This window comes from Rattus norvegicus, chromosome 6 (genome assembly GCF_021556685.1).
Source record: "Rattus norvegicus strain SHRSP/BbbUtx chromosome 6, alternate assembly SHRSP_T2T, whole genome shotgun sequence".
NCBI classification, from domain to species: domain Eukaryota; kingdom Metazoa; phylum Chordata; class Mammalia; order Rodentia; family Muridae; genus Rattus; species Rattus norvegicus.
This window is the reverse complement of record NC_141539.1, coordinates 26,861,626-26,873,641: the sequence shown is the minus strand read 5'-3', so window position 1 is coordinate 26,873,641 and position 12,016 is coordinate 26,861,626. Positions and strand designations below refer to the sequence as shown.

Sequence of the window (12,016 nt, the reverse complement as noted above, 5' to 3'; positions counted from 1 at the left end):
TACAAAAACCTATTAATACTTTATATTAGATTAAATCATATGTCTAAATTTTTATTAAAAATTTAATGTACTGAATGTAAAACACTGGCTGGTTTTCAAAGCTTAGAAGTAAATAAGAGCTTCATTTGTCCAGGGTGGCCTAGACCACAGGTGCTGCTGTCTACATTATTTGTTAATCTTGTCTCGTGGATTAAAACGTAATGTTTTCCATTCATATCTTGATTTCCTACCCCCCCCCCCCAAATATCAATCTGTGGGGAAGAATATTTGCTTTTGTTTGATTTTTTTTTTTTCCTGTTGAGGCCCATATAGGAGTTTGCAGTATTCCTAATTTAGTCCTAGAAATCAATGAGATAGTCTTCATTCCAAGTGAGTTAAAATTCATTGCCTCTAACCTACCATCTTGGAAGGGACTCCTGCATTATAAGTACCACTTTGTATAGAAAAAACTGTTGCTGGCTATGCTAATGCATGGCTGTGATCCTGACACTTGAGAGGCTGGGGCAGGAGGATCCATGAGTTTGTGTCCAGTTTGGGCCGCAGAATGGAACCTTGTCGCGCGCCCAACGTCTCCCCAGTAAGAACGACACGCGGCAACAGGATTCTTCTGCGAACAAGCCTTTACTGTACAGCTCTCTTGAACAGGGACGGGGACCCCGAGCGGCAAAGTCGCTCACCTTATATACACAACAGTATGCTAATAATCTCTCAGGGATTGATGGGGCATGGGTCACCCCACTATCACCCCACTACTTGCCCTCCAGGGATTGGCGGAGAATGAATCACCCCACCAGCATGGTACCGCCCCCTCATTAGCATATTACTGGCCAACCCACACCAGGTGCAAAACCTGCGCATGCGCAGTACCGTTGTTCACCACTGGACGGCGCCCTACAGAACCTTTGTAACCAAAGCCAAGAAAACAAGTAAAACCCAGATTTGTCTTTGTTTCAGAGACATTAAAAACAAGAGTGTACCCTAGAACTGATGAAATGCAGCTTGAAAGTTTCAAAATTGAACTCGTTTGGGAGGCAGGAGCTCGTTTTACACATTGTCACACAAGTCGGGATTGGACTTGGGTCTCCTGAGACTGTCACTTCAGGGAATGTGTTTTGGTGCCTTGAGCTGTTCTTTTCATTCATTCTCTTCAATAGCCAGGAGAAAGCTAAGTGGTGAGCTGTCTTTGTGGCAGTCCCATTCTTCAGGACCACAAACTAGTTTCTAGCAAGTCTCTCTCTGCTCCTCTTCCCACCAGGTGCACTCCACCCCATGCAGCCTTCACCCAGCCTCTACCAAATCTGTTCTGCATAAAGGAAGCTTGGTGGTTATTTATAGCCTCCTGTGAATTGAGAGGAGTGTTAAGTTGCCCTAGGATATTTGCCTTGAAAGCCTTATCTCTATCAGCTAAAAATTGTTTTCTGCTTAAGAACTTTCAGGTCTCTGCCCTTTCTATGGAGCAGGTTTTTGTGGTGCAGGTTGGTGTGTGTGTGTGTGTGTGTGTGTGTGTGTGTCCTCTGCCTGTGAGGAAGGTGGAGACAGATGTTGGGCATATCATTTCCTTTCTCACTACTCTCCTGCCTATGTGTTCAGTCTGTAAGAAAATACATTTCCATCCACCGCTGGCTTTGTGACTGGAAGGAAAACAAGCTTCACTCATAATAGATGCCTTTCTGACTAATGCCATTGAATTTTTACCAGTTATAGCTCCTTTTGATAGGGTCTATTGACTTTTAAGGAAACCCCGTGATGTAAAGAATGTTTTTGTAGTTACCCATTTTTCCAAATCTCAGCCAGTTTCTGACCCTATGTTTTCCAAGTTTTTTGCAGGTCTGCCTACACAGATACGTGCCTAGGAGGTTGTTCTTGGTTAAATAGTGGAGGTTGTCTGCAGGTCTGAGGATGAAAGCAGACTCTGTCCTATGTTTGTGGTACATTGATCAGTTGTGAGTCTGCTGATGCTTTGTATAGGTTTTCTTTTTACATCATTAATTCCAGGTTTAGATTAATTCATTACTTTACTATGCGTTGGTCCTTTGCCTGCATGTTTGTTTGAAGGTGCTATATCCCCTGGAATTGGACCTACAGAGAGCTGCGATGTGGGTGCTAGGATTGAACCCTGGTCCTTTGGAAGGGCAGCCAGTGCTCTCAACCCCTGAGCCATCTCTCCAGCCCTGATTCAGGTTTAGAATACTAGACGAAAATATAAAGACCTATAAACAAAGATTACCTTTAACATGGAGTATATTAATAATATTAATGTAGCAATGCTTTCATTATTAAATAGCTTTGAAATTTTCATGGAAAGTTTTATCTCCACTAAATTTCCTACAGTTAAACTCAACACAAAGCAAACGTTATATATATTTATGAATTCTGCATAGAAGTGTATTTTTCGGTAATATCTTAACATGTTCAGATTGTATCTTTTAAATGTGTGTACGTGTTTGAATAACTCTGACTTTTGATCTTTGCAGCTTGGGGTCTGGTTTTCTCTAGGCTGTGCCTACTTGGCCTTGGAAGACTATGGTGGCTCAGCGAAGGCATTTCAGCGTTGTGTGACCCTAGAGCCCGACGTAAGTTTGCTTTGTCCCCTTTCCTTATTTCATCTTTATCTGAATTGTGCTGTATTAGAGGAGCTGGGCTAAGTTCCTCTACTGAGTGTTTTACAGCCCTCTACGCTGTGATCTGTGTTTGCTCCATTAAGGTATTGACACGTGACTCCGTTGTCAGGGCAGATCACACGGATCTGACCCTCAGTCCGTGACATTTGCGTCTTTTCTGACATTGCTGCGTTCCTGAAATATGTCTGCCACTAACATTTGTTTGCCAGATTTTGGCACACTTGCGTTTCCATTTCTCCTGAGTATATACTAGTGGTAGAGCTGCTGGATCATGTGGTCAGATGTTAGGGGAACTGGCAGCCTTTTCCAGAGGACCTTTTTTTTTTCCCTCCATCTTTATATACTTGGGAATTTCTTATGTACATTTCAATTGTTATTACCTTTCCCGGTTTCCAGGCCAACATCCCCCTAACCCCTTCCCCTCCCCTTCTCGATGGGTGTTCCCCTCCCCATCCTCCCCCCATTACCATCCCCCCCAACAATCATGCTCACTGGGGGTTCAGTCTTGGCAGGACCAAGGGCTTCCCCTTCCACTGGTGCTCTTACTAGGCTATTCATTGCTACCTATGAGGTCAGAGTCCAGGGTCAGTCCATGTATAGTCTTTGGGTAGTGGCTTAGTCCCTGGAAGCTCTGGTTGCTTGGCATTGTTGTACATATGGGGTCTCGAGCCCCTTCAAGCAATTCCAGTCCTTTCTCTGATTCCTTCAACGGGGGTCCTATTCTCAATTCAGTGGTTTGCTGCTGGCATACGCCTCTGTATTTGCTGTATTCTGGCTGTGTCTCTTAGGAGAGATCTACATCCGGTTCCTGTCAGCCTGTACTTCTTTACTTCATCCATCTTATCTAGTTTGGTGGCTGTGTATGTGTGGGTCACATGTGGGGCAGGCTCTGAATGAGTGTTCCTCCAGCCTCTGTTCTAAACTTTGCCTCCCTACTCCCTGCCAAGGGTATTCTTGTTCCCCCTTTAAAGAAGGAGTGAAGCATTTTTAATGTACTTGCCAGCAGTGAGCAAGGATTCCAGTTTCTCAGCGTCTCTGCCATCACTTGCTACCTTCTCTTGGGTGGTATTTCATGGCTTCAGTGGCTTCTTCATGGATAATATGCTGGACATTTTTACATGTTTATTGGCTGATCTAATGTCTTCTTTTGGGAGTGTTTATTCACATCTTTTGCCCATGTAAACAGTTGTTAGCTATTGTTGAGTTGTAAGGATTCTTTGTGTATTCTAACTATAAGTCACCTTATGAAAGGTAGGTATTGCCCTCCATTTTTTGTGTTTTTACTTTGCCTGCATGTATGTATGTGCACTGCGTATGCGTCTGGTGCTTGCATGCAGAAGAGGTCAGAAGAAGGTATCAGGTCTCTGGCACTGGAGTTACACATGCTGTGAACCCATGTGGATTATGGAAATCAAACCTAAGCCTCTGCAAGAGCAATACATGTTCTTACCTGCTGAGCTATCCCTTCAGCCCCTTCTCTCTTTCTTCATAATGCCTTTTAAAGTAACAACAATTATAAATTTTATTTTATGTATATGGATGTTTTGCCGGCACATATATCTGTGCCTTTCATGAGTGCTTAGTGCCCATGGAGGCCAGCAGAGGCCATCAGATCCTCTGGAACTGGCATTAGAAACAGTGGTGAGCTGCCATATTGGTGTTAGATTGAACCTGGGTCCTCTGTAAGAGCATCAAGTGCTCTCAACTGCTGAGCCACCTCCCCGGCCCCTCTCTTACTTTGTTTTTAGGATCAACTTACTGCGTGAGCATCTCTGTGTGTGCATGTATGTGCCTGTGTGTGTGTGTGTGTGTGTGTGTGTGTGTGTGTGTGTGCATGCTTGAGTGTAAGTGCCACAACACCCGTGTGCAGGTCACGTGACAGCTTGTTGAAGCAAGTTCTCTGCTTCCGTCATGTGTATCCAGGGAACTGAGGCTGTCAGGCATGGCATCAGATGCCTTTACCTGCTGAGACAGCTTTCTGACCCTTATTTTATTATTTATTGATGTGTGTGTGTGTGTGTGTGTGTGTGTGTGTCTGTGTGCCTGTGTGTGTGTGTGTCTGTGTGCCTGTGTGTGTGTGCGTGTGTATGTATATGTGTGTATATGTGTGTGTGCGCATGTGTGTGCGTATGTATGTGTGTATGTATATGTGCGTGTGTATATGTGTGTATGTGTGTGCCTGTGTGCCTGTGTGTGTGTGTGTATGTATATGTGTGTGTATATGTGTGTGTGCATGTGTGTGTATGTATGTATGTGTGTATGTATATGTGCGTGTGTATATGTGTGTATGTGTGTGTGCATGTGTGTGTGTACCTGTGTGTGTGCATGTGTGTGTGTATGTGTGTGTACCTGTGTGTGTGTATGTATGTGTGTGTATGTATGTTTGTGTGTATGTATATGTGTGTGTGTATGTATGTGTGTGTGTGTGCATGTGTGTGTGTGTGTGTGTGTGTGTGTGTGTGTGTGTTATGTGTGGCGTGCGTGAAGAGATCAGAGGACAGCTCTCTGGAGCTGGTTCACTCCTATGAGTTCTGGGGATCCAGCTCAGGACCTCAGGCTTTAACCTACTGAGCCATCTTGCTGACCCAAAAACTTAACATTATTTTTTTTTTGTATTTGTTTGGTTCGAATTTTTGGAGACCAGGTCTTGTTATTGCCTGTGCCATTCTGGATCTCCCTATGCAGCTCAGGCTGGCTGGCCTTGAACTCATGGTTCACTGACATCTTACTCATCTGTTCTTTCTCTTTATTTCTTTCTTTTTTTTCTTTCTTTTTTTTTTTTTTTTCCGGAGCTGGGGACCGAACCCAGGGCCTTGCACTTCCTAGGCAAGTGCTCTACCACTGAGCTAAATCCCCAACCCCTTTCTCTTTATTTCTGATCCATCGCCAAAGCTAAGATCTCATGACTGACCTCTGCCCCCTTTTCTTTCGTTATTGGAGCTTGAACTCAGGGTTTGGGGGGCTAGGCAACTGCTTGACCACTGAGCTATAATCTCAGTACTGTTTCTACCATTTCTTCTAAGAGTTCGTGTAGTTTCAGTGCTAGACTACTTAAGTTTTGTTTTTAACATAAGGAAGGGTTCAGTGTCATTCTTTTACATATAGATATCAGTTAGATTTCATCAGCTGTTGTCTCTGTGTGCTGAGCACCACTCACAGAAGCTTTGAGGGGAGGTTTAAGAATGGGGAGTGCACGACTTTAATCTTAGCACTCGAAGGCAGAGGCAGGCGGATTTCTGAGTATGAGGTCTGCCTGGTCTACAGGACACCCGGGGCTACACAGAGATACCCTGTCTTGAGAGAAACCAGAGAGAGAGAGAGAGAGAGAGAGAGAGACAGAGACAGAGACAGAGAGAGACAGAGAGAGACAGACAGAGAGAGACAGAGAGAGACAGAGAGAGACAGAGACAGAGACAGAGAGAGAATGAATATATGGTGAGTGTGAACACCCAGACTCTTTCACGGTTCCTTTGGCTGTTCAGGGCCCCTTAGTTTTCCATGTTGAATTTTAATGTCAACTTCTGATAAAAAAAAAGGTATCTGAGATATTACTAAGGGTGTCATTTAATCTTCACAGTAGCATTGTTACCATGAACGTGGAGAACCTAAATCTCTATGCTCGCTCTTCTTTTTTCTAAGATTAACTCCCAGCCAGATGTCTGCCTCCCTCCCTCCCTCCCCTCCCTCCCTCCCTCCATCTGTGTTTTTGTGTGTTGGGGGATATTGTGCATGGCAGGGCATGGCATGGCATGTCAGGGCATGGCATGGCAGGGCAGGGCAGGGCAGGGCAGGGCAGGGCAGGGCAGGGCAGGGCATGCATGTGGAGGTCAGAGGACAGCCTTCATGTGGGGTTGATTTTTCTCCTCCTGCCTCGTGGGTGGCAATGATGAACACAAGTTATTAGGCCTGGCAGTGAGCGCCGTGGTCTGCTGAAGCACCATGCCAGGCTCCTGCTTCCTCTCCCTCCTCTTCATTTCCCGCCTCTCTCCCCTCTTCTGTCCTACAACAAGGGATGCAGATAGTCTGTGACAGACGAATTAGCCACACAGGCCCTTGTGCATCTGACCATAATTCTTCTCTCATTCTGTAGAGCATTATTGTCAATAGGGCACAAAAAACTTACTTGCAAATTATGAACAAAAAAGAAAGATTATGGTGTTAGACTATGTTTCAGATGTTTGACGCCATCCAAAATGGACCCTGTTGTCAGCTTTCTAAGTCATCACATTTAGTCCTTTCAGTGTGCATATACCCGTCTATGGTTGGTTAGATCTCTCCCTCTCACTGTGTGTGTTGGGGAGCATCACATTTGAATGTGTATGTACCTGTGCATGAGTATCTGGAGGCCATAAATTGGCATCATTTGTTTCCTTGAGTCAAGGTCTTTCCCTGAGCCTGGCACAGCAGCTCTGGAGACCCCCTTGCTAATTCCCAGTGCAGGGTTAAAGGTACAGATCACCACACTATGCCCTCTCTGCACATGGGCTCTGGGCTTCCGAACCCAGGTTCTCTTGCATGTGCAATGAGGACTTTACTCAACCAGCCATCTTTGCAGGCCTTGCATTAGCTTTTATAAATGTTTGAAACACTAACCTAACTTTTCTGGGTCTAATGAGGATGAAGAAGATCATATTGATAAGAGGCGTTTGTTTAATGCACTTCTGCCTTTCAGAGTCCATCCTTCATCTCAGAAGCACAGTAAACTGTATGTGTGAAATAGGAACCAGATAGCACCTCCGTCACCTTCTTCCTTGGCCTTTTAGCACAGTGTAACTTTAAGGCTGCACACAGTCAAGAGAACAGTCTGGACAGTTTTTAAACATAAGGTGTTGAAAACTCCATTGCCCCCAGCAGCTCCCTGATGCCCTCCCTCCTGTCATCCTGAACTCCTTCTGTGTCCCTTAGTAGCTGTGCTATAAAGTTTTTCTTTATATGTTATTTTGTATCTTCACATTAATAAAATTGTACATTAGGAATTTGTTCAGATAATACAGAATTTTTTAATGCCTTGTGGTGTCTACAGTGCATGCCTCATCCTGTTGAAGGGTCTTTGCATCATTTTTACAGTAGTATGCAGAACCATTCTGTTGTGGAGATTTTACCCAAGTCTTTATGTGGGCATAGTTTGTGAAAACCTGAATTGAGATCGCTTGATCCTGTTATAAGTATTGCTGGGTTTAAATCTTATTTTGTAATATATTAGCAGAACTTAGAAATTGTAGTATATTAGCAGAACTTAGAAAAATAATTGCTTTTTATATGTTAACTGTGTATTTTGGACACATTTCCCCTCTCGTGTATAGTATCTCTTTATTATATCTGCCTCTATGATTGTTTTTTTTAACCTTTTGAAAAAGGTACTTTTTTTTCTTTGTATCTGCCTTTCTTGGGGACTTTTAAATATTTTAGGTTTATGGACACTAATAAGTTTCATCAAATTGGAGAATCTTTGACCATTGTTTCTTCAGTGTACTGATGATGATGGTTGGACTTGGGCCTCATACCTACTGAGTGAGACTCTGAGTGAGTTGCCCTGGCCTCTCCCCTCTCTCTCTGCACTCTGATTGTAAGAATCTTACACTACTGAGCTGTCCGGCCTCTTTCCCGTCATACTTCCCTTTGCTCATCCTTCAGCGTAAGAGGTGCTCCTCCTGTAATTTCCCGCAGGCCATGCAGCGTCCCTTGAGCTAATTACAGATGTGGGGTTGAAGCATTTCCTTTCCCTTTGGTCCTTTCAGCAGCTGTCCTGCTCTCAGTCCTGCCCTGTCATTGTCTTCAAGACTTCTGAGTCTTTGAATATACTTTAATAAGCATTATCAAGTCTTTTTATGTGTATGTCAGCAGCTCTTGCATTTTTTCTTCTATTTTTATTAATCTTTCCTTTGGTTATGGATGGAATTTTCCTGCTTCTTGGCATCTTTACCAATTTATTTGGCCCTCCCTCTCTTCTTCCTTCAGTTCTATCTTCTCCTTTGAGACAGCATCTTCCCTACATAGGTCATTTGGGTAACCCAGGCTGACCTGAAACTTCCTGCCTCCAGCCTCTGCTTCCTCAGTGCTGGGATTTGCCTCCTGCTTGGCTACATTGGGTGTGGCTGTTAAGTCTCTGTATCTCCTCATTTTCCCTTGGGGAGACAGTTTTATTTTGACATTCAGTTAAGGTACTTGTGGATTATCTTGAGTTAAGCTTTGTTAGGATAGGTTCTGGGCTGTTGTTTCCTAATTATGACAGCCCTTCTGTTCGGAGGTAAGCTCTTTTAGATTGAGCTGAGTCATGGTTAGACAGTCAGAACTCTTACTCCTGCTTGGTCAGACCTTGAAACTCCTAGCACTGTGTGGCCTCCAGTATTTTCAGCACAAAGCATTTTTGACAGTCAATTTTTTTTTTTTTTCAGATCTCAGAAAATTTTGCCATGTAGTAAAGCTCTTGGCCCAGCCTTGGATTGGGGGGTGGGGGTGGGGAGTATTTACTGAACTTTCTAGAACTTGCTCTTGTACCTCTCTCCCATGGTGCTTAGCTGCAGATTCCAGCTGCCTTCTCAGCCCTGCAGCCTTTCTTCATCCCAGTGGGCTTACTTGCTGTGATCATGTCTGCCTGTCTGTGTGTGAGCCCTGAGTGGTCTGTGGACAGAGGCCGTGCTGACTGCTGACACACCTTAGTGCTTTCTCCTCCAGGGTCACTCCTGGGCCACTGCTGTCTGACTCCCCAAACAGTTCTTATTTTGTCTACTTTGTAGAATTTTATGGTGAGAAGGCTAGCCAGTTACTAGCTTTGCCACATCTGGAAAGGGCAGTCAGTACCATTTAACTTTAAAATCCTATGTGCGGCAGTTAGGAACTATATTTTATTAAAACATAGAATAAAGTAAGATTCATAACATTCTTATTAGAATCAGTATTTATGTAAGTCTTGATTTTACTTGAATACATAAAATGGACATATTAGTTAAATTATATTGTGAATTTCCAACAATTTTGTATGTCAAAACTTCAAAATAAAAATTTAACTGAACTCTGAGTTAGTGCTGTGATGGCTATGCCATTGGTTTAGGTTTTAAAATTTTTTCTGTGAGGTATAAAAATAAAGTTTAATTTAGCTTTATGCCTTTTTCACTTTTACATACATTATTAAAAATTGCAATTTTTTTTCGGGGTACATAACAGACTAGGAAAGTGGGCTATATTTTGGTTTTAGCAAGTGTCTTACCTAAGAACATTCTCTAACTGGATTGTCTATTATTTTAGAATGCTGAGGCTTGGAACAATTTATCCACTTCCTATATTCGACTGAAACAAAAGTAAGTACACAAAACAAATGCGAAGAACTTGATTTTCTTCAACTGAATACGTAAATCTGTGTCTGACCCTCTTTTCTATCCTTGTACATAAGTTAGAGTAACTTAATGAACCTTTGAATCTAATTGTATAGTTATTTCTCGAAAACATTTAATGTATGATGAAGTGTACACTATAAATAATAAGATAAATCTCTTGAAATTGGTATTTGTTGCCCAAGTGTTTCACCCTGAATTTCTTTACATGATTAAACCCACACAGACCTGTAGTTGGTCAACTCAACAGGTAGTTTTCTCATTAACTGCTTGTCTTAGACATTTTTATAAAATGTGAATGTGACCCATTTTTTTCTGGAGATGTAGATTTAAGAAATAAAACAATCTGCAATATTATTGTAAAATTTGATTAGCAATATAAGCCATGTGTGGTGACATAAGACCAGAATGCAAAGGGAGTTGTGGTTGAGCAGGCGTCTGTCTGCAGAGAGAGCTGTGGTAAAGTAGGCGTCCATGTGTGTCGGGAACTGACTTAGCCCTGAAGATCTCAGAAGAGAAGACTTGTGATCCTGGTTCAAGGATGCTTGCCTCAGACTGAAGCTAGGTTGGAAGGACGTGTGGAAAGGGCAGAAGGATGCCTTTTGGGCAAAGGAAGTCATGTGGCCAAATGAAGTGATATAAGTGAGTAGATTATTTTAGGAGGTGACAGTAAAGTAATAGTCCAGCTGTGGAGTAGTGTGAGCTCTAATGAAAAGGAAGGAATGAAAAGTAGGTAACTGGAGTGGAATCAGAAAGGACAGGCGCCAGTGGCAGCCCAGTGGCTGTGGACTGGCTGTGAGAATGAAGGATGTGCAGAGAAAAGTGTTGCTGCTGCAGAGCTTTAGTGTAATGGGGGCGAGCTTTCCAGTTTTGTGTAGCCTTGTTCTCAGACTTGGTCACGAGATATTCCTGAAGATATAAAGGCCAGTTCACACTGAGATCATGGAATGCCTCCTCTGCTCTCGGATGTCAGTTCATTCTACCATTCTCTTAAACATCACATTGTTCTTGATTACAGTGGGCTGTGTTCATGCTTACTGGATACCTGCTGCTCTAGGGCAACGGGGCTTGGTTATAGTGGGATCTGGTCAGTTTTCTGTAAGATAATCCTGTATGTAGTGTAGTGAGACTCTTTTTTTTTTTTTTAAGATTCATTTGTTTTTATTCTATGTGTATGAGTCTTCGCTTGTATGTATACGTATCATGTTCATGCCTGGTGCCCACAAAGGCCAGAAGAGGGCATTGGAAGCCCCTGGAACTGGACTTACAGATGGTCATGAATGCCACAGGAATGCTGATAAGAGAACCTAGGTCTTCTTCTAGAGTAGCCTGAATTGTCTGCTTTCATTTGTTTACTGTGACTCTAGACATAAGTAATGTTTGATTTGGGAAATTATTTCAGAGAAAATTACTGTTCTCCTCAAAACAATATTTATATCCCCAAATGGTCTCATCTGTTCTGTTGTGATCACTACTGTGTCCTTTACTCCTTTCCGTCTGCTCGCCCCAGATATCAGGACCCTTGGAAATATTTCCCACATGTATAACTGTCATAGTCTAACTTCTCAGTCATGCAGTGTGCTGGATCAGGGACTCCAAGGGATGAAACTTCTTATGAAAAAGCTATTCCTACCAAAAGAGAAATGCAAACAATTCAGTGCATGTGTGTGCACATGTGTGTAGAGGATGGATGACAACTCTGGGTGTCATGTTCAGAAACAGCCATCCACCCACTTTGAAACAGGGTTTCTCATTGGCCCAGAGCTCACAAATCAGGCCAAACCGACTGGCCAACGAATCCCAGGGATCCTCTGAGCCCCACTTCCTCCAGTTGAGATTATAAGTAGACATCACCATACCCATTATTTTTATGTGGGTCTGGGGATCAAACACAGATTCTTATGCTTGCAAGAAGATGCTTTGTAGACAAAGCCAGCTCCCTACTTCCCCCTCATTAAAAGTATTGAACTGGGGAACCTGTGATTGGAGGCATACAGATATCCTGCATCATTGATCATTGCCAGTTGAATTGTTCTTCAAGAAGATGACTTGATGCTCACTACT

The 12,016-nt window shown here is 43.0% G+C and overlaps 1 protein-coding gene across 10 annotated transcripts in view; it reads left to right on the top strand.

The window, feature by feature from the left end:
* The window catches only part of Ttc27 (tetratricopeptide repeat domain 27), a 143,530-nt gene that overhangs the window by 106,196 nt on the left and 25,318 nt on the right, over window positions 1-12,016 (top strand). For all 10 annotated transcript variants that reach the window (XR_015621710.1, XR_015621709.1, XR_015621713.1 and 7 more), the window contains 2 exon segments: window positions 2,475-2,573; window positions 9,867-9,919. Coding sequence is in view for 4 of the 10 variants with exons in the window: in NM_001106706.1 (NP_001100176.1) it covers window positions 2,475-2,573; window positions 9,867-9,919 (152 nt within the window). In the remaining 6 variants the exon portion in view is untranslated.